The sequence below is a fragment of the Anopheles ziemanni genome, chromosome X, assembly GCF_943734765.1.
Source record: "Anopheles ziemanni chromosome X, idAnoZiCoDA_A2_x.2, whole genome shotgun sequence".
NCBI lineage: Eukaryota > Metazoa > Arthropoda > Insecta > Diptera > Culicidae > Anopheles > Anopheles ziemanni.
The window spans coordinates 14,962,572-14,983,854 of NC_080707.1; the positions used below are offsets into that span (position 1 = coordinate 14,962,572).

The 21,283-nt window shown below is 47.8% G+C and overlaps 6 protein-coding genes across 9 annotated transcripts; 3 read left to right on the forward strand and 3 right to left on the reverse strand.

Moving 5' to 3' along the window:
* The first annotated feature begins 262 nt into the window (after window positions 1-262).
* On the forward strand, window positions 263-3,420 carry LOC131291139 (uncharacterized). Its single transcript, XM_058320331.1, has 3 exons — window positions 263-369; window positions 438-2,738; window positions 2,904-3,420. The coding sequence occupies exons 1-3, from the start codon at window positions 263-265 to the stop codon at window positions 3,418-3,420; spliced, it is 2,925 nt and encodes a 974-aa protein (XP_058176314.1).
* Window positions 3,421-4,195: 775 nt separating this feature from the next.
* LOC131291140 (ionotropic receptor 93a) lies at window positions 4,196-8,516 on the reverse strand. The gene is made up of 18 exons (XM_058320332.1): window positions 8,387-8,516; window positions 8,038-8,190; window positions 7,829-7,965; window positions 7,404-7,524; window positions 7,149-7,307; window positions 7,011-7,072; window positions 6,788-6,943; window positions 6,535-6,702; window positions 6,341-6,440; window positions 6,121-6,269; window positions 5,885-6,058; window positions 5,747-5,818; window positions 5,556-5,665; window positions 5,430-5,475; window positions 5,201-5,363; window positions 5,070-5,129; window positions 4,829-4,989; window positions 4,196-4,714 (listed from the first exon to the last, which is right to left on the reverse strand). Exons 1-18 carry the CDS (start codon window positions 8,514-8,516, stop codon window positions 4,196-4,198), a joined length of 2,640 nt encoding a protein of 879 aa, XP_058176315.1.
* Window positions 8,517-9,619: 1,103 nt separating this feature from the next.
* Window positions 9,620-13,339, reverse strand: LOC131290553 (beta-1,3-galactosyltransferase 5-like). 3 transcript variants are annotated; one of them, XM_058319709.1, is made up of 3 exons: window positions 13,229-13,339; window positions 11,166-12,453; window positions 9,620-10,722 (listed from the first exon to the last, which is right to left on the reverse strand). In XM_058319709.1, the coding sequence occupies exons 2-3, from the start codon at window positions 12,283-12,285 to the stop codon at window positions 10,451-10,453; spliced, it is 1,392 nt and encodes a 463-aa protein (XP_058175692.1). In that variant the 5' UTR covers window positions 12,286-12,453; window positions 13,229-13,339; the 3' UTR covers window positions 9,620-10,450. The 3 variants fall into 3 exon arrangements, with proteins under 3 accessions (XP_058175692.1, XP_058175694.1, XP_058175693.1); XM_058319711.1 differs by lacking the exon at window positions 13,229-13,339 and adding an exon at window positions 12,775-12,883; XM_058319710.1 differs by lacking the exon at window positions 13,229-13,339 and adding an exon at window positions 12,514-12,574.
* A 758-nt stretch (window positions 13,340-14,097) lies between these two features.
* Window positions 14,098-15,379, forward strand: LOC131290794 (protein stunted-like). 2 transcript variants are annotated; one of them, XM_058319968.1, is made up of 3 exons: window positions 14,098-14,234; window positions 14,311-14,441; window positions 15,257-15,379. In XM_058319968.1, exons 1-3 carry the CDS (start codon window positions 14,206-14,208, stop codon window positions 15,277-15,279), a joined length of 183 nt encoding a protein of 60 aa, XP_058175951.1. In that variant the 5' UTR covers window positions 14,098-14,205; the 3' UTR covers window positions 15,280-15,379. The 2 variants fall into 2 exon arrangements, with proteins under 2 accessions (XP_058175951.1, XP_058175952.1); XM_058319969.1 differs by lacking the exon at window positions 15,257-15,379 and having other exon boundaries at window positions 14,311-14,449.
* A 739-nt stretch (window positions 15,380-16,118) lies between these two features.
* LOC131291141 (uncharacterized) lies at window positions 16,119-18,248 on the forward strand. The gene is made up of 2 exons (XM_058320333.1): window positions 16,119-17,954; window positions 18,109-18,248. Exons 1-2 carry the CDS (start codon window positions 16,119-16,121, stop codon window positions 18,229-18,231), a joined length of 1,959 nt encoding a protein of 652 aa, XP_058176316.1. The 3' UTR covers window positions 18,232-18,248.
* A 35-nt stretch (window positions 18,249-18,283) lies between these two features.
* Window positions 18,284-19,983, reverse strand: LOC131290781 (mitochondrial ornithine transporter 1). Its single transcript, XM_058319955.1, has 2 exons — window positions 19,262-19,983; window positions 18,284-19,182 (listed from the first exon to the last, which is right to left on the reverse strand). Exons 1-2 carry the CDS (start codon window positions 19,326-19,328, stop codon window positions 18,323-18,325), a joined length of 927 nt encoding a protein of 308 aa, XP_058175938.1. The 5' UTR covers window positions 19,329-19,983; the 3' UTR covers window positions 18,284-18,322.
* Between the last annotated feature and the right edge of the window lie 1,300 nt (window positions 19,984-21,283).

The following is a 21,283-nucleotide window of genomic DNA, read 5'->3' on the forward strand; positions in this document are numbered from 1 at the left end:
TCAATCAATGTGCAAATGGCGGGGGGTTTTCCAACGACGCGCTGCTCTTCGGGCGGCTGGAATGTGACTAATTCCGCATTCGGGAGATTTTTGCGCTGTGACGCAGTGTTTGCCTGGATCTAACATTTTGTGGACGAACGGAGAACAACACACTTTGCCGGTGGACAGAGTTCAACCAACTGCTCGTTGGAAGCAGCGGCCCGTGGACTGCTGCTCGAAAACTGATTAGTGCAACGCTCTCCTGCTTTTGTTTCGTTCCCAGATGAGTCGGCCCGGTCATTGTGTCCTAGTGGTGGTCTGCTGCTTGCAGCTGCTCACCATCGGATTCCACACCGTCGATGGCTCGGTGGCGGCAAGCGCAAATGATCGGTAAGTACGCTCCCGAGGCAATGTGAAACCGTGATGGATTCTATCATAGTTTATATTCGTCCTGCTAGTGACACCCGGCAGCATCGGGCCCTGCGTCGAGCGCCGGACGGTGATGGAGTGGCCGAGGACCGGACGAACGCCATCGACCAGCCGCTTGATAACGCGCTGCAGCTGAAGTACTACGACGTGGTTGCCGTCGACCTCGTCCAGAGCCTCTCGGAGGCTCCGAATATGGGCTCGCTGGTGGCGGCCGGGGCTGGCGAGGGTAAGCAGGCGCCACCCGGCGGCGAAGCGAGCGCCGCACCGGCAATGCCCACCGCCAAAAGTGAGTCGGCAAAGACGCTCGCGGATCAGGTGGCCGAGGGCAAGTATGGGCTGATCCATCGCGAGCTGTTCCAGCGGCGGCCGCAGCGGCTGGGCGTGCTGAACTACCGGCGCAACGAGGAGGTGCCGCTGGACGACGAGCGCAACTACGGCGGCTTGCGACCGGACGAGATCTGGCTGGCCGAGGATCACCTGCTGGTGCTGAAGGGTGGCTCGATCAGCTTCGGTAGCAACCGATCGGCGGGTGGTGGAGGGGGGGCAGCCGTCGGCGACTCCGGCCCTTGGCAGCCGATCGACGACTACCGGGCGCCCGAGCGGCAGGTGCAGATACCGGCCAATCCCGCCGTCCCGCCTCCCTTTCCTGTGCAGCTCCGCGAGGACGGACCGATTGAGTTTATCCGAGGTGATCAGGTGCCGGCATTTAATCCATTTACTAACGAATCGGCGTTCCTCTTCACCAACAAAGCGTTCCCGGTCATTCGGCCGGAGGATCTCGGCGGGCAAAATATACTTGCCCGGCCAGCGGCGCACAATGCTACTGGCCAGCACCACAACGGGCTCCAGTATCCGCCCCCGGTCAACCCGCCGCCCCTCAGCGACAACCGCACGTACTCGAACCCGTTTCTGAAGCTCCCGCCGCCCGGACCGCCGCTCGGGCCCCCGCTCGGCCGGCCCCCGCTCGGCTCGCTGGACGACGTGCCGGACAACCGGACCGGCGGCGCGATCCCCCCCTTCAATGGGCCGCCCCCCGATGAGGACGACCCTTCGCTCTACTACCCGCCGCCGTACACGTTCGAGTACCGGGGCAACTACACCAACCCGGTGCCGCCGGGGCCGCTCGTGCCCGGCATTATTCTACCGCCGCCACCGAACTTCTTCATACTGAAGCCCGCCAACGCTAGCGAGCCCAAGCGTGGCAACGCGACCGCCATGAAACCCACCAAAGCAGCCGGCCATCAGCAGCAGCAGCAGCAGCAGCACCGGCCTACGACATCCAAGGCTACCACAACTACCACCACAATATCGCCCCCGCCGCCGCCGCCGCAGAGTTACCCGACGAGCGTGAAGAGTGCCGCCAAACCGATAGCGCCGTCGAGGGTTGAGATTCAGAAGGCTGTGCTGAAGACGTTCGTTCCCGTCCTCGAGGTGTACGGTGGGCCGGCGAAGGGAGGAGGTCTAGCTACTACCACCACACCGAGCGTCATCCTCAACACCAGCGGCAAGCGGCAGCGAGTGAAACCCACGGTTGGTTCCTCGATCGGTCCGAGTACGCACCCGACGGCGACACCAGTGCTAACACCGTCGACCAAGCTGCACAAGATTCCGGCCGAGGCAGCGGCACGACCCGCCAAACCATCCGCACCGCCCAGCGCCTCGCAGCCCATCTACGCCGAGTACTTCAATATCAAGACGTCCACCGTCGGACCGCCGGCCGTGTGGAGCAGTGGCGATGCGCTGTCTCCGCCCTTGCAGCAGTCGCAACCTCAGCTACCACGCACCTACCTACCGGTGGCCGTCGTTGGGAAGGGCGGACGTACGGACGCGGTCGCTCAAGGGCCGCCCGCGCGTCATCACAACCCCGAGTTCCTCTCAACGACGTACGGTTACAGTCCGATCGAACAGTTCCACCGCGAGGTGCAGACCATTCGCCAGACGCTGCAGCTCTACGAGAAGGCGAACAAACTTGCGAAGCCGGGACGAACATCGAAGGCACAGCAGGCGCCGGTTCCGCCCGCACCAGTGCAGTACCACGAACCATCGGCGCCAACGCTCGCGGCGAACCTCTCGCTCACATTCGGTGGCAACGACGTCTACCGTACGCTGTTCCCGGAGGAGGTTGCTCCGCCCGCTGGTGGTGGTTACAAGGGCTACGGCAACGTTCACACACAGCCGTCCTTCACGTCCAATCCCTACGAGCCGACGTATGTCTACCGGCAGCCAAGTGGTAGTGTGCACGAGCTCCCACAGAGCTACTACGTCACCACCGGCGATGGAGTCCCATTCCAGGCGTCCTTCGGTAGGCACCCGTACGGTCAACAGACGCCGTACGCACATCAAGACATACCTGTGCAACATCAGCAACAGCAGCAGCAGCAGCACCAACAACAACAGCAGCACTTCCACCATCAGCAGCAGCATCACCAGCAGCAACAGCAACAGCATCAAGCTTACTATCAGCCACAAGCGCAACCACTTCCGAAGTACTCCAGCCTACCGCCGCACCAGGCGGAACTATCCTACATTGCGCCGATCATTCTCAACAACGGTGCCAGTGGCTACAACCGCCGCCCAGACTTTGACGGTATCAGTACGACGACCTCGGCCGGTGCCACCAGCACAAGCACCACCACCACCAAATCCTACCTCATACTGGACCACCGGCATGTGCAGGGTACGCCGACGCACCGTCTGCGTCCGGACCGGCAACGCCCCCAGGCGCTTGCCGAGCTTCCCTACTTCTACCGCAGCTCGGCGCTCGGCTACGAGAGCGGGGATGGGCCGGGTGGTGGCGGAACCAGCGAGCAGCCAGTGCCGGGACAACGCAACCGGTACCTCGACAGCGACATTCTCGTCAACTACAAGCATCCCCTGCCGGTGCTGAACCCAGACAGCGAGTTCCTGCCCTACCACCACCGACTGAAGGTCCGCAAGCGTCAGAACGTGCGCGGTGCCGGCGAGCACAAGCCGCGCCAATACTACGGCCAGCCGCTCTACAACCACCGGTAGGTAGGGCAGCTGGCACCACCCCTAGGGGTTTTTTCGTTTCGAGGCAGGTTCGCGAATAGATTGCAAACGGATCGTAAGCAGCTGTGTATATAGGATAGTGTGGTTTTCGTTTCGGATAGACATTTAGGAAGGCTTAGGATTGGGAAGGATACTAAATGGAAGGGCGTCAGCAAAATACGCTGTAGGCAGCAGCAGGAGCAATGCCTGTTAGTGTAAGGGAAATACTCATCCGCAGTTATGTTTGGTTACGTTATATTGGACGCTTTTCTGGATCGGGAGACAGGGTTCGGCTGGCGTGCGGTGTGCTAGTCTATAGCGGTGGGTTCGAGAGCGGTTTCGGTGCCCGCCATAGGCTTATAACAAAACGGCTACAGATAACTGAGCAAAACCTGCCACCGAAGAGAGACGTTGCGATACGTTATGCGCGCGGCGCAGTCATCCACTATATAGTGCGCGCATCCAGTGTTGGGCCGGAATGATGCTAGAGTGTTTATATTCTATTTTCGATTGCCATTATGTAGACAACAACAGCAAAACGACAAAAAAAAACAAACACAACACCTGTGTACTGTACTTTCCGCTTTATTGCTTGATGAATACAAAACTATGCATCTGACAACATCAAACCCAAAACCCATTCAATATGTCCGCAGAAGAACCATGTAGAGTCGGCAGGAGAGTGTTACGTTTGTAAATCGACGAACGGCATATTCGCAATATATTTGCAGCTAATCATCGCCCAGGTAGGTTTTGTTGCATCCATTGTCCATCTTTCTTACTCGCTGTAGGCGACGGCGGCCTGCTTGGATTGCTTATACTTACGGTACCGGCTGTAGGCGAACTCACCGACGAAGATGAACAGCCCGCACGAGAACCCCAGCAGGAGGATCCAGTACGAGCCCGCCATGTCGGAGCTGTTGACCGTGTGGTTCTGGACGTCCATCACACGACCCGCTCCGCTGCACTTGTCCTTCGACGGCAGATACTGTGCCACCCAGCGCTGGATGAAGCCAAACTGGTGCATGCGCTTGATCTCGTCGTTCACCAGCTCCAGGTACGGGCTATCCTTGGGCATGACCAGCGCAATCTGCTCGTCGAGAAACTCGTCCGTGCTGAGCGCAAAGTCGCACCGGTCGGTCTGGAGAAACTGACGCTTCATCAGGTAGCGCAGGTTGTTCCGCCAGTCGATGTGCACGTGCTGGCCTGCTTCGATGCGGTCCACCAGGTCCTCCGTTAGCTCGTTGATCATCTGGCTGCCCTTGTACAGCTGCACATACTTCGGCTCGGTGGAATCCTGTCAACGAGCGAACTGACGACGGATGAGTAAACGAATGTTCCTTTCCCCCCTCCCTAACGAACAGCTAGTAACATCGCAAGTAACATCGCAAGTAACATGGGTATACATCACCATTAGAACCTCCTCCAGAAAGGTACCGCGACGGATGCTCCAGGTTATCCCGCGATCGTTCCGCAGCAGCTGCATGATCCTGTTGACGGGGATGTCGATCTTCGGGAAGGTCAGAAATGCCACCAGGTTCCCACAGTAGGTGGTGACTATAACCAGGACGACTGTGGCGCCGTAAAGCGTAATAAAGACACCCGCTACGTTATGCTGTCGGCTCAGACTCATTCCAAACTCTCGTACATACCGAGCCACCAAGTGCCGATGATTATCCGACCACTGTCAGCATACGGAAGATAGAGACCACCTGGAATCGAAAATCGTATCGGAGTACGCTAAAGTCGCTGCGGTCTGAGTAGCCTACGGTAGCATTTCCACCTTGCTGCAGCAGTGCTCCATAGATGTACCAAAAGCAATTGTTCACCTTGCCGAGACCTATGTTGGTCGGCTTGCTGTGTACCTCGTAGTACGGGCTCAGCTTGTTGATGACCCAGAGTACGGGGCCCATTAGCGCAACAGCCGCCGCCAAACACAGCCATGTCTGCGAAAGGCAGGAAAATAGTCAGAATTCCCAAATTCCCCCTTATTTAGTTATCGCTCTGCTTACATCCGAACCAAATGGCGAGAGAAATAGCAGCACCCGGCTCAGCTCGCTGGTGAGTAATCGATAGACACAACAATCAGCTAGTGTTTCAGGCTCAGTTCAATGTTTTGTTACACCGTCTTGCCTTACCGTGGTCGCGAGATGATGAAGCTGTACGTCTGTATACTGATAGGATATGTATAGCTGATAAACTTTTTCTGCTTCTCATTAACCGTTGACCCGATGGCAGCTAGCAGTATCTGCACAAATTGCTCAGAGTTGAAATTTGCATTTACGGTAAGTATTGTAGTTGCTATAATTACTGCTGAAAATTACATTACCTTGTTATTGATAATAGAATTGAAAATGTCTTGTGGGATGTCTGATGATATGCCTTTGATGTCGTAGAAAGCCTAATCCAAAGCATACGAAATCCGGTCAATAGCAAGTCCAAAAATGTAGCTGGTATTACTACTTGCCGTAGTGTTGCCTTCCAACAGTGACCCGTTGTTCAGTTCCGTCGGCTGCGAGATGATCATCGTGTAGGTAAAGTTCAGCTTACGCGACAGCTCGGTCAGGATGTCGTAGACGACCCCGCTGGATATCACAGGACTGCCCGATTCGTTGTACGTCACAAACTGCCACGGTGGGTTCTGGGGTTTAAGCTTCTCGTTAAAGAAACCGGCGATTCAACTTCCAGCAGGCTGTAACTTACATGGTAGCTGTAGAAGATAAGCTGAGTACCACGAAACCCGAACCGAGTATGCGGAAACAGTGCATCGGTCAACGAGAACCCGTCCTGGGGCGTCCAGTAACCGATGTCCAAAATGGTGAACTTCTTCCGCTCTTGTAGATCATTCGGATCTGGCACGATTTAGGGAACACATTAGTTGGTGTGATATATTTGTTTCACTTTCAGCCCAGCAAACTCTCACCGGCAGTGAAGTCGGTACGGTAAACGTAGCCCCAGGTTTCTGCAGATTGTACCTTCCACTGGGAGCACTTGTTACAGTCATCCTTGGCAGTAATGGCGTTCTTCGTGGTGCGATTTGTGATGATAGATTCGTAGATAACAGAAAAAACCTTACAGCTTCTGCAGTATACCTTCACCTTACTGCTCTCCACGTACCTTTATCATGTGTAAGAATTTGTGCTTTCGCTCCAGCTTGCTAGGCCGTATGATCTCCCACTCTTCGTCCGATATTTGCCCGAACACAACCTGCTCCTCGCGAATCAGCTTCGATAAACTGCGGACGAAATGCAGCAGGTAGGACTCCATGTAGCAGAGTATGTTCACCTGTAAGTCGCGTAGAACAGAGTACCCGGTAGAGTAGGTTTAGTAGCTCGTTTACGAGTGGTGTGGAAACGGAACCTCTTCTTACGGTACAGTTTCGACCCTTATTTCCTATATTGTACACGAAGGCCACGTTGTCGCCCTCGTTGATAATGGTGGCGGACGAGAGGAAGTTCTCGCTGTACGTGTCCGTGTGTGGGAGCAGATACAGCCACTGTGACGACGGATTGACCAGCTTGAGGTCCTAGAATGGGTAAGGAGAGATCGTTCAGCTGCCTAAAATCCTGTCCCCGTCGCGTCCCGGTACCAACCTTGGAGATTTCCATCAACAGCGTTAGGGTAGCTACGTTTACAATGGCGATAAAGTTTTTGCCTGAAATCATTACAAGACGCGTGCCGAGCATTCGTTCCATTTCCGCTAGGAGTAGTCACAGTGTAGCTGTACGTACCTGTGTAGGCGGTAGGGATGCCGAGCAGCGTACGCCGGATTTCCTTACGCTTCTCCCAGCTGTGCGTTGGAGCGTGTATTTTAAACTCCGTCAGCGATAACGGCTTCATGCCCTCGCGGTCCTCCAACAAGGAAAGTATGCATCGGCTTATTTCGACATCTGCAACCAGCGGGCGGATGACGAAAAAAAGAAAGAATTATCAGTGGGTTTGTTCTTGGGTTTCTCCTGTCCGTGTTAGAAGTAATCCAACGCTACCGAACGCTTGATCGTAGAGCAGTGTCGCTGTGCGCCAGTCGATGGCGCGGGAACTCTTCATGTCGAGTATGATTTGGGAGACTTCCTCGAAGGCGCTGGCCGTACCATCGCTGCGCGGAATCTGAAACGAGTAATAGGCAGTTGTTGATAACAAGTTTATCGGGCTATGGTTTCCTAAGCAGCGGAACCGTTTCGGGGTTGGACCGCCGAAAGCAACGAAACAGAGGAAGCGAGAGCTACATCCGAAATATGTCTGGACCTAAACATACGCTGCCTTGCACTATCAGCTCATGGCCTTCCGGATGTGCGCAGACGATCATTGTAAAGCACCCTTCAACGTTGGTCTAATTGGCGATAATGGATTTGTGAGGTTCAAACCACACACGTCTACATCAGGATCGGGGGACGGTGTGTGCACTACTTACCATTATAGCGTTACCGACCGGCAGCCGGGGACAGTCGGGATCGGTGATGCTCAGCATCACCAGCCGCTCCCGCACGGCCTCCTGGTAAATGTCCCAGGTGTTTTTACACCCCGTCACCGAGATGACGGCCGAAAAATCTGGAAAGACATAAACAGCGGTCTCCCGTCAGCCTGGTACTTGCGCGACCTACAACGCGATGCCGGCGTTACCTCGTTTCAGATTGATGCTGGTCCAGGAGTAGTATTTCACGATCATGCCACCATTTTTCAAATGCTCCCGTATCAACTTCTCCACGATGTTCTTCGTCTCGTCCAGCGTTTTCTCGTACTGCTCTCCAAGGTACTCGCGGTCTAGGATAATCGCTGTTTCAAGTTTCGGAAGGCAGGAAAACAGGTGAGAATAAGTTATCGGTTAAAACGATCACGATATTAAAGACACTTTGGGTATTAGTTTGATTGTGTTCTGCTACCATCATTGATTGAGGATTGATTGAGAAGAGTTGAATTTGAACGAACCCTAAATCGCTACGGGAAACACTAAGAAAGAAACTCAACTTGCCTATCGAAACATTGGTGGACAGTAACGACGGGAAATCATCACCCGAAGCTGGACAGGGCGACAGCGCCAGCCCAAGGAACAGCACCATAAACCCCGGCAAAATCACCGAGCGCACGTTCCGATGATTCATCGCCACCGGTTGCGAAACTACCACGCGATCCACTCCCGTACTGCCATCGCTGCAACGTGGTGCGTCGGGTTTTGTTCTACTTCCGGTCCCGAGCACCGGGCCCGCCTCCCGACCGAACCAGGCAAAAGGTCAGCCGTGTCCACCATTCGGGACACCTGCGCATTGATAATTGACAAGCAATTTTAGAAGGCAGACACGAACACGGACAAAACAGTCCCGCTAGCCCGCCGGTATACCGGTTGCCATTGAACATGATTTATTTTTGTGCCTTCCAGCCATTCATCCATAATGAACTGCGCAAAGGCCACAAAGGTGAGAACATAAACGAAGCACGTTCCTGCTTTGAAAGGCTAGCGCATGGACCATCAACAGCCAGTCTTTTTTTTCTCCCCCCTTCAGCTGGCCAAGGCTGTGTATAGGCGTAAAAGTGGATTGGGACATCGCCTATATTGAGCGTTTACTTTCGATTAACTTTAGGAAGTAAAACATATTACGTTAACGGTGTACATTAACCAATCGGGGTTTCTAAATTGTGCCACAAAATTACACTAATATTTAATAGCTTCCATGAGTAACGAGCTTGTTTTGATTTGCATCGGAAAATGGAATGCAAAATCGTTTTTGTCAGCTAATATGAAACTTAATCCAGTTGCTCATTCATCATCGGAAGGGTGTCGGATTATCCATCTCGTTTTTAACCTTAACATGATAAACTTTCTGTCTCCCTGTGATTGAAATGCATTTAAAGATAATTATTGTTGCGTTAGAAAGACATTAAAAGCGTTGGGATAAACTGAATAGTATTTGTATTCATATTGTTTTGAAATACGGTAAAATTAAAACATAAAACATAGTAGTGAAACGCAATAAATAAAAAGCCCATTATCGAGCGCTTATAATCAACTTCCTCCGTTCTATTTCCATTGCACACTGAAAGTGAACCAAACTTTTTCTAATTTTAAAAAAATACCATCATAAAGTAAAAATTGAGAATCTCTAGTCAATGAAAAGAAACTACGCCAACCCAACCTACCCCATTCCCTCTGCAAAATGTAAGTAGCCAAATAAAATATATGAATGAAAAACTACATTCGATTTCTCTTTATCCTTGACAGCCGCTAGAGATATGAGCCTCTGGCGCGAATGCAACTTATATTTACAGCCTTAGAATGCTTTATAAAACATGTTCTTTCTATACAAATATCGTGACTCTAGCCCTCTCGAACGCTCTTAGCTATTCATGGTATTGGGGTGGTACATCATATGTTTAGAAATGTATGTATACTTAAATAGGTAGATATATCTAATATATATATATATATATATGGATATATCTATAAAGGGAATATCAGGACATTAAAATTATCATTCAATCGCTTTGTTGTTTTAATTCTTACTTTTCTAAACCGAATTTTTCGCCAGTCGCACCTTGCTCTTCGCCGACCACTTCCTACCCCTTCGCTAATTAGCGCTCTGTCATATTCTTGGTTGTTTTTTTAGGTATTTGTTTAACTAGCACACAGCTCACACGTTAATTCGAAAGAGATTCTCACATATTCGTTCCTATACAGTTTTACACATTTTTCACGTAAACACCGTTCGCTTATTGACTCACGACTCACAAGTAAGCAGCGGAATGTTTCAATGTCACATTTCAGCAAGGCAGGTTGCTCTTCTTGTTCTTGGCTGTGTGTTTTATCGTTTTATGAATCATGTACATATTTTTTTTTTTGTATGTTTTCTTTTAAATATGTTTCATGGTAGAATTGTAATGGTAGAAGTAAGAATTAACATTAAAAAGAAGTAAATTTATTATCCGTTCGCTAGCGATTACGTGATGTTCGTTTGATTCGGGGATAAAGGGGGTTTTTGGAGGGATCGTGATGAAATAAAACTGAGCAAAACCAATACGAAATATATAAGGTCAAATACTTCTACGTGCACGTGACACTGATGTCGATCAGCTTCTTCCACAAGTCGAGCTGCTCGTTGTTCTTGACCATGTGGATGCTGATGGCCTTCTTGATGTTACACTGGTTGAACGCAATCCGCCGGTTGAGAAACTCCTTCACATTAACGCGATGAATGTTCAGCAGCTGCGCGACGATGCCCGTCGTGTAGACATCCTCGAGCTTCAGGTAGGTTTGGCTAAGTGACTTTTCGAACATCTCGCCGATGATATCGGCCGTTATCAAATACGCGGGGCCTGCGGGAAGAAAACAGGATTATTGAGTTTTTTCGTTATTTATATCGCTTGCTCTACGACTCTGAAAAAGCTATGGCTGCAACTGAACGAATAAGATTTCAATAAAAACAACAATAAGTCGAAAAAGTAGCTAAGGACAAGAATGTTGAGAGTCCCCAAAATGTCAGTATAGTATCTCACTATGATTGACTTTTCCATTTCACAAGTTTCACTTTTATAGTCATTTACATTTGTTCATATGTGCGTACGATTTTATCTTTAATTAACTGCTTTGTACATCTTTACAGTCAGATAATTATAAAACTGATGATTAAGTTTTCTACTAACTAAAGGCAATCAAAAACTTGCATATAACTTTTTTTATAAAATAAGAACCTATTCATATTTAAAATCGATAAAATACGTTAAGCCTGATTATGTTACAATGCTACATTATATCTTACCTGTGGTAAAGGGCGGAAAAACGGGCGGATAATACTGTTCGGGGCTGACGTAGTACTTGGACTTTTTGTTCCGTATCGGTTTCCACTTTTTCGCCAGCCGACCGAATATCGTCCTCCGCTGGCTGTTGTGCGACTCCATGAACTGCAGCAGCTTCGGCACGTTGATGAACATGTCGTCGTCCGTCTTCAGCAAAAAGGAGGCATTTGGGCAGTGCAGTTTTGTCCACTCGAGCAGAGAGATAGTTTTCAGGGTGAGATTGCGGTAGCTGTCGATGAAGTTGCCGCGGATCAGATCGCTGTACATGTAGCTCTCGGCCGCCAGCTGGTCCTCTACACGTGCCTCATTCGTTTGGCCGACAATGAATCCGATCGAGATGTCTCGCCGGCTACCGTAGTGACCCCAGGATTGGCGAATGGCGAGACGCTGCTCACGGTGCGTCGGTGCGGAAGTGACGAGAATTAGCAGCGTCACGTCAGTGCCATTGTTTGGGCAGAGATTCGTCACACACGCAGCGTCTGGTAGATGCCCCGAATGGTAAAGGTCTCGCGTTTTAATCACCTTCTCCCCGTCCGGCTCAGGGGCCGCCGTTTGCGGTTTCTGTGGCACCACCGACGATGACGACGATGAAGAAGCCGACGAGGGCGACCCCTGGGCCGATCTTTTCGCTGCGGACGGGTTCGGTATTCGCTGTATGTTGTCCACGTGCTCAGGAGCACTTTCCTGCTCCTGCTCTTGCTGCTGCTGCTGCTGTTGTTGTTGCTGCTGAAACTGCTCTTTCTGCTGTGCTAGCAGCAGCTGTGTATAGTTCTTCTCCTGCTGGTGCGCGTTCTCTAGCGTTTTGTTGAGCACACTAAAGCCACAGCCCTGTATCACTATTTGGAAAACATTACACTTTTCTCGCTTGAGCGCCGGCAGCGGCGCCACTAGTAGCGCCTTATCGGCAGCGGTCGGTGAGATCGTCCGGTTGGGTAGCACATTCGGGTCGTTCTTCCGGTGGTTCAAGTGCCGCCGCGGGTCAAGGATAAAATTTCGACCATTGAGTGATGAGTAGAAAATAATCGTTATCAATATGACGATCACAAATATCACATGCGAGACCTTCAACCCCGGACAGGGCATGATATGCGGTTGCGTGTGCTGATTCCGTTTCGGCTATTGTCGTTGCTGCTGCTGCTGCTTCTACTGCTAGCTTCGAGGTTGGCGGTACGAAGACGTATCCTATTCGCTTTGGCACTGAGAGTAGCGATCCTGCGGGCCTCCAAAAACACATCAAGGATGGAACGATTTCTGCAACGAGATGTTAAATGCTTAGATGACGGCTATAAACCAATGATCATACACACTCACTCTATAATATGTTAAACGTTTTGGCAACTAATTTGATTTTGAATGATGATATCACTATCTGTTGGTATCTAATGTTTACTCTTTTTTAAATCTTGTAAGGTCAGCAGCGAATACATAGCAACGGCTCTGCCTTCCTGTTAGATGATCACATTCGTGCATGAGCATCTTCAGGTCAAAGACCATGAACAAAGATTAAAGGGAATGACAAAAAATATCAGGAAGGGTCTGAACATGAAAGATACGATGATGCTTCGTTCTCACCTTCTCAGATTGTTGACCAGCGACCTCCATCAGAAGAGAAACCGGTTCATCCCTTCTACAATTCGTACATTAGACCTTGACAATTGCCTACCACTTCAGATCGAGTCCCAAGGTAGAATAAAGTTCTTCTTTTTCAGAAGACCTGTATTCCGAATGGTGTTTGCTATAGTTGATTACACTTGATGGGGAAGGTCATTTGCAAAGCTTCGATACTAAAGCTTACACCAATTTTAATTTCATCGATAGTTAGCACTGTCATTAGATGTTGTTTTTTACTATGCATTAGACAGAAGGTCGCTAGAACAATCATATTCTAAATATAAACTTGAATATTTATATGGGACGTGGAGCATGGCATATGGCATGATACAAAAAAATACTTCATTACTCGTACAATAACATATGAACATGAGAAGCATACGATATGTTGCTGATGTTCGTTATGAAAACTTACCTTTGCTACGATGCTTTACCTAAAGACAGAAGATAAAACAAACGATGTATGAGTTGGCCTTTGGGGCCTCCCTAGATACCCCTTCCCGGGTGGATGGATGCACTAGCCACGGCCTGTAAACAGATTGGCAAACACCAATGATTGAGCACAAAACTATCTCCGGGATTTTGCAACATCACAAACACGATTTTTATTACGTACAAGGCGCACGCTGGTTAGGTGATTGAATGGAGCAGAAAACGACAGAACACGGTAACGAATGCATCTACCCTACGATGGAAAAACACTGTCGCTGCCAAAATTGTGCGTGTGGTTTTCGATGCTGCTGCTCATTACTTTTCATTCCGCTTTGTTTGGCAAATAATAATCACACAAATCTCAGCATAATTTACATCGCACTAGTATGATGACGGATTGCACGGAGTACGTTGTTTCACGGATGCCAACAACACCAACAACCTACCAATTGGTCATGTCAAACAACACTGTTTTGAATCCCTGCTTGATTTAATGTTTTAAACAGTGGCCACAATGAACTACGCGGTTCCATGAACAGTAACGTCGTTAGTTAGTTAGTTTCATTACACGACATAGATAAATTATTTATTTGATTTAATTTTACTCAGACACCCTGGTACGTTATGTGAATTATTAATGGTAACGATTTAATTTAATAAAATAATTATTATAAGTTTTATTATACCGTTTGGGCAGATGAAACAACCATTAGGCACGCTGTCAACTGTCAAGTTCAGAGGAGGGCTGTCAATTGTACACTTTCAGCAACCGCACGCAGTATCTGCTTTGCCATACTTTCCGACAGGTGATTACAGTGGTAGGTCGCTCGTTTTCTTTTCCCGACTAAACATATTTAAATGGCGGTAACATAGGTCGCAAACCGGTGAAGTTTAACGAAGTGATTCCTTCTCTCCCCATTTCACAGACCGGCACGAAAGTTTGCACATCAGAAACCCAAAATGGCCGCATGGAGAGCAGCTGGTTTGAAGTGAGTAGCGTAGGGGGTGCAGTGTTTTTCTTGGACATTACATAATCAAGAAGTTTGATTCTTTTAAAACTTCTAGTTACATCAACTATTCCAACATCGCGGCGCGTTTACTCCGAAAAGCCCTTAAGCCCGACCTGAGAGCACAGGCTGCCCGCCGAGATGAGTCGCACATCAAATTCACCAAGTGGCAGAACGGAAAGCCGGAGAGTAAGTAGCCATCGTACGCCATCGACAGCATCCAGTGTCTCGTTGATATATTGATTTTGTTGGGACCTAAGTTCCATCGTCTATTACGCACTTGGTAAACAATACTTACCAGTGAAAAGTTGACGGTATTCATAATGTATCAATTTTAGGCCTTCTGCTATCAATTTTCTATAAATAGAGACAAAACTTACGATTTCATTGCCTCAGGAGTGCATCCTGCTTGACATTTGCTTACGGAAACATGCAAACATAAAATATGCTCTCCATTTATAGTATCAAAAGAAATCGTTTCAAAATCCAGATGAATGTGAACGGTGTCCTAGCGCCAAACGAAGTATTAAAAGTAATCAATTTATGGAATCTCACATGAGAAAGCGGTTTGAAAATAACTCGTATAAGATAAAACATATTAGGCTGTTGCTATCGTGTTTAGTACCGCAACATTATTTGGTGAAGTATTCTTGTAAACTTGGTTTTTGTAACCTAACTACTGACCTACCTTAAGGTATATGTGGAATAAGAAATGGGTAGCTTAATTTCATTTCATTTTTACTTTTACAGATGAAAAATAGGCCTTTTAAAACCTTTTATAGTTTTCTCCCATCGTAAGTGCAGGTTTTCAGTTGAGTGTGTTTGGTTTTTTGCCTTGGTTTGGATAAATATATTGAGTTTTACAATTCCCACACTAAGAATTTCGAAGCTTGAGTTTTGCTTTCGTTTATAACAGAATGATACCTGCATGTGTTTGCACTTTTTTATTGCTATATCATTTAGTGGTATGAACTGATATCTGTATTTTCTTCTCTCAATTGTAGAAGTTGTCAGCGAGGCCAAGTAAATGACTGTTGATCATGATTTCCTCAGCGACCCGGCATACCATCGCAATCCGCTGTTAGTGAACGAATTAAACCACAGTGTCACAAACGTGAACATCAAATAATTATCGATTTATTTCATTCAAGTGGCGTGAAAGAAACACTGCTTTTGAGCTTTTTGCGTTAAAATGGGCACCAAATCTATGTTTTTTTGTATCTAGATATGTTCAAGCGGATCTAAACAGTAAGAAGAACAAATATAAATACCAGGATTGTACAAAAGGTAATGTTAGTATTGGCTATTTTGATGTACAATTATGATGCATTTTTGTCTAATATCTAATGCAATACTTATTGGAAACAAGACGCCATGGTTTAGTTGCTTGAATTGGTCATCAGTTTCTTCGAGTAAAATAAAATTACCGGAAAAGAATTGATATTATTTGATGCCGAAATATTTAAGTGGTGGTTCTGCATCGCAGAAGTCGGTAGGCTTTGTTGGCGGGATATATATATACATATATTTCAGGTGGGCTGAAGTTATGTATTATTTCAAAAATTAACACATAAGCCAACTATAAATCAATGTGGTCAATAGAACTCACAAAACTACCGTTTTTCGCTATTTTAATGTATTTTTATATTTTTCGCACAAACGAGTTTATTATCCAATATTACAACAAATCTGAAATCTCAGAAAACATTAGTAAAAACCTACTCCCTGACTGACCATACCTAATGTTACCCACGGACTGACTTTGCCAATCCTGTTATGTTGTTTAGAATAACATGGTTGTCATTCGCCGGGGAAGTTGTATATAAACAAAGACTTCATAGTGCTCAATCTTAATTCACAGTAAAAATGTTAAAATCTCGACACTTATTCGCGCTATTCGTTCGTAAACATCCGTTGAAGCAGTACTGTTGCAGAAGAATACAGTTTTCGGCCAGTGTTGCGGTAAAAAAGTTTCTTGACTCGGAAAATGATTACGCCAGCCACGTGCTGCAGACTATGCAGCTTCAAAAGAATGCTGCGGGTTTTCCCAATGGTATCGGAGCGCCAGAGTCGGTTTTAAATCAGCAGTTGGAATCGGTAGACTCGTGGCACAGTGATCCTAACAAAATTGTTGAGCTTTTATTTAATATTGTAGCATCCATCAAAAATGAAACAGACGGTGCATTATCCATAGAGGACCGGAGGTTCGACGTTTTTATAACTCGTTTTGAGCAAACCGTACCAAACTTCACCGACGCCCAGCTTTCCCGGGCCCTGCAGGCACTAGCTAAAATGGGAGAAACAGCTTCGATTCATGATCCAAACTATCTCCGCCTGTGGACCTCGCTGGACAACGAATGCTTGGAGCGTATAGTCGATTGGAACGTTGAGATGCTGCTCCAGATGGCGGATATGTGGTACCCGCTCCGGCTTGCAAGGCAAGGGAAGTACGTGAACAAGGCGCTGTGGAAGATAAGTAACCGCTTACGCAAACTATCACCGCAGCAGCTAGTGAAGACGGTGTTCTACGTCAACCTGACACGGGTACCGTTGGAGAACATGATGGACATCGAGGTGAATTTCAGCCAAAACTTCGACTCGTTCAGTATCGATGACGTTGCCGTGCTTTGCATGGGATTTTTCAAAACTGAAACTCCGATTAGGAGCGCCGAGCTGCTTGAGAAGATATACGACAAGCTCATCGTAAGCCTCGCTTCGGTGGAGGATATCCCGCTGACTGCAATTTTAAAACTGTTACGTTATTCGTCACGAATCCCGAATGCCTCCTCTATGGAAAAGCTCCTAGCCGCACTGGTACCGGAAATATCTCGCCTCTCTCTTTTAGCTTGTCTGCACATTGCACTCCTAGGAAGCGACATCCACCTCTGCCACACGGAAAGTCTCGAGTTGATTGTTGAGAAATTTCATCGTAACATCTCCAGCCTGCGACTGAAGGATATGGAACGCATTGCGTTCGTGCTTGCCCATAACAACGTCGCACTGCGAGATGCTCGGGATGAGGCGCTGTGTCAAGACATACTGGCGGAGGTACCGAACCGGGTGGCGGAAATTGTGCAATATCCCAAATGCTACATCGCGCTGCTGCACTTTTTATCGATGAAAAATATCTATCACCCGGATCTAATATCGGCCGCCTTCGACCAGCGTTTCCTGCAGCTTACGTATAACAAAAACATCGCCGGAGCTGGCCGGGAAGCCGTTACGCTCGATGCCTTCGCCGGCATCAATTTGTCGGAGCGATACTCTGGCAATCGCTTTCCACCTGCCTCTTTCCGGCTGGTCTGTAAGCTAACGCAGGACTACCTGCCCAACCCGAAGTACCGGTTAACCAAGTCGGACAAAATGCTGCTGGACATTCAGAGCACCTTTCAGACAGCGTATAATGATCATTGCCGGATAGTCCATTTGCTACCCCACTATCAGCGCCCGGATGTGCTCTTCTGCTTTGACGAGCGCACTGGCCTGGCGCTTTCCTTGGACTCGTTTATGGATTCGGTTGGTAGCCACGAAATATTGACTCGGGAAGCAATTCTGAAGGAGCGAAGTCAGGAGCGAAACTTGCGGTTAGTAGCAATCGTTGTCGGATCTTGGAACTGTTACGTTCGAGGCGTAAAACGGCGAACCGGAGGGTACACGATGAAGCTACATCAGCTCAAACTTTTGAACTACGAAACAGTAGAGGTAGGTTTTTTTTCTAAATCATTTCAATTACGTTGCGTAGTTAATTTATGTATACACTTTGAAACGTGCTTACGTTATTCCTAATGGTTTTTAGCAACATGAGTTTTATAAAGTCATACACCGTTATACGATTGATGCTTGTTTTCTTTTCTAGATTCCATGGTACGAGTGGCCAGTGTTCTCGCGGGATGATATGCAACGCTATCTCACCAGTAGACTTGTCCAGTACTTTCCTAGACATAGTAAAACCAGCGTGCGTCTCGTGAAACGGGAATAAAATAACACTATCGCTGAATAGTTGGCATGGTTGTAGAAAAAATACATTTAGAATTTTTTATTACTGAGGTAAGAAACATGTAACTCTTTCGCTACTCAAGGAGCTTCGTTAACGTTTTCTTCGTGTACTCGTATACCACAAAGAGCACCGCTGTAGCAGGAATGGTTCGAACGATCGTTGGCAGCAGCCCGTTGTAGAAGGCAAGCACGCCTTCCTTGCGGAAGATGTCCAGCCCGACCTGCGTCATGCTCGCCCGCATACTGTACACCTGTATGCGGCTCTTGATCACGTCGGCCGGAAAAATGACCGTCCAGAGGGCGACACCGCCGACCGCACCCGCCACCATCGTTCGCAGTGGCCCGATGTCGTCCTTCGTTTGGCCTGGTTTTGTGTAAAACTCACGCGTCATCTCGTATCCACCGAAGAAGAAAAAGTAGCCCGGCATTTCGCGCGCGAATGTCGATGTCAGGCCGCGAAACATGCCCGGTATGCCCTCGGTACGTAGGATTTGACTTACTAGAGCGTAGGATGATATGGTCGGACGGGATTTGCCATCCGCCGCCGCCGCCTGCGCCTGCGATTGCGTTTCCCGCAGTGCCTGGAGCTTGCACTTTATCAACTCGGTCGGGCAGAGGGTGAAGGACGAGAAAAAAGCGGCCAGGAAGCCTGCGGTCGCGTTCTCCAGCGTCGATAGTTCGGTCAGGTTTTGTTTGTGCACGGTACGCCCCACCAGCTTTTGGCAGGCACCGTACGCAGCAAATAATACTGAGTTCTCGGCCACGTTCGCGACAACGGCCGGCAGTGTCCCAGCGTACAGGCCCCTCACGATGCCGTCACGCTTGAATGTCTGCACCGTGCAGTTCACCAGACCCTTGTACAGTCCTGGAAAGGTTTGCATTTTCACCTTCACCGTGTCCATCGGTTGGCTCACGTAGACTAGAGCGACTCCACCTAGAGAATTCGGTTGGGATTGAAGGGCAAGCGTGAGCTAGGTAGTGAAGGTGCGGAGGTTTGGCGCCGAAGAACTTACCTAAGCAACCGGCAGTGAAATCAATCACGCCTGTTTTTAAACTGCTGGCTTCACCTGTCCCGTGCATTTTTATTCCGGTACTAATATCAGTGCGTCGTTGTGATGCGTTTTCGAATTTTGACACGGCACACTGCAGATGGATCGGTTGATCGCGCCAACTTGGTACGTCTAAGAAGTTGATTTCAGGTTCAGGGAAAACATTCCGGATTGAGGGCTAACAGTTTACTTTTCCTCTCGTCGGGCACCTGTCCTCCACAGCGCACACACCCTGTTCAAACGCGTCTCGGCCGGTTGTTGCTAACACCGCAATAATTAAGCCACTCGTGTGTTGGCTGGGCTGGACACTGGTTGTCAACACCGATATTTTGAGCAACACAATATGTGATTGATAACGAGGAAGGTTTGGAACGTCAGCCTCCCTTTCTTATCTGCTGTAATAGCAAAGTACTCGTTCGTCTGGAGCGCACACTCTGCTATGAACTAATCTCACGCAACCTCGCGCCTCGGATGTTAGGATGAACAAGTGCCGACAACCTTCTCCGGGCCGCACATGAGGCAACCGGTTGCAAGTCGTTGCGTCACACTTCTGCTGTACACCGATCGCCTCCAAGCATGCTTTGCGCTGGAAAGCACGCTGCGTCATCGATCTTTGATGCGGAAAGCGTCCGGCGACGATACGCGCATCAACGCAAGCGCAATCTTATCACCGGATAGTAGTTCAAAGTGTGTACAACGAGTGATAGTAGCCGAACAACTGAAAGTGTATGAAAGGGTATACCCGCGCCACATGGTTCCGTGTTGTTATCGTTTTCCTTGCACGATCCAGTTGTCAAACCATCCGATAACCAAAACATGATTGTAAAAGCATGAATCAAAGCTTCGCTCATGTTTGTTTACCATCAGCTGTGCAGGGAACTGGATAGGGATCATGTTACAAAAGTTAACACGATAAGGATCAACTTGCTCGGTACACTCGAGGCTTAAGAAAAGGAAAAACACAACGTATACTTTCACTCTACAACTGATAAGCAACTTTAAGAGAGTTTTAAGAAGCAGGTAGAGATGCATTCGAAATACTAATACGTATATTTTATATTTTTATAGTTGCTTAAACTACGATAAATACGAAATTAAACTAAATACTGTAAGGTTTTACAGCGCATGTAATTACAAAAAACATCGCTACAGTTCTTGGCTGTTCGGGGTTGGTAGTGGAAAGGAGAAATCGATCAAAGTAGCAACGAACGTTGCATGCAACCTTGCAAGCAATGTATGATCCTCCCGGAGCTTTGGGAAGCCTTTTTGTGGCGGAATTTCCAGCGTGGTTCAAAAAGTTCAAAAAGCAAACCACGTGGTTGTAAAAATTATTTCATACATATTTTGTAAACCAAGAAACCAAAGGTCGTACGACGTGGTATATAAATATTATTGTAACAAACAATTTTAGTAAATAATGCGATTGTACTGCTGATCCCATTCGTGCCTGAACAGTAACAACTGGTTTTTAAAGAATTGAAGATAAAAAAACTTTTTTTAAAGCCAAAATTATATGTTAAGTGATTTTTGAAGCCTAAATGCCAGGTACCATAAGTGCTTGTAACCTTTTCCAAAGCATATACCTACCCGTCAATGTTGAAACTTTTGTTTTGTATTCTATACAAATAACGAACAAGCATCCATATTTTTAATATATTTATTACGATCTATTTATAATACACTTGCCCTTTTTAAAGGTCAGCGCTACTCTTGAATTATTCTTTGCACTTTTTTTTTTAAATCGTATTTCAATGCTTTCATTTTCCGGTTTGCTTGTCTCTATAAATTCAGTTACACGAACACCACGCTCTGTTATTCGTCCACATCAAACCAGAATAAGTAATATACTTTTTCAATATCGCCTTCGCTGCTACCGTTGGTTTGTTTGTTTTTTTTTTTGTTTATGGGTGTATGTATGGTTTGTTGTAGGAGTGTGATTTTACAGTGCATCTTTAGCTGCACAAAATTCTGCAGCCTGGATGCCTT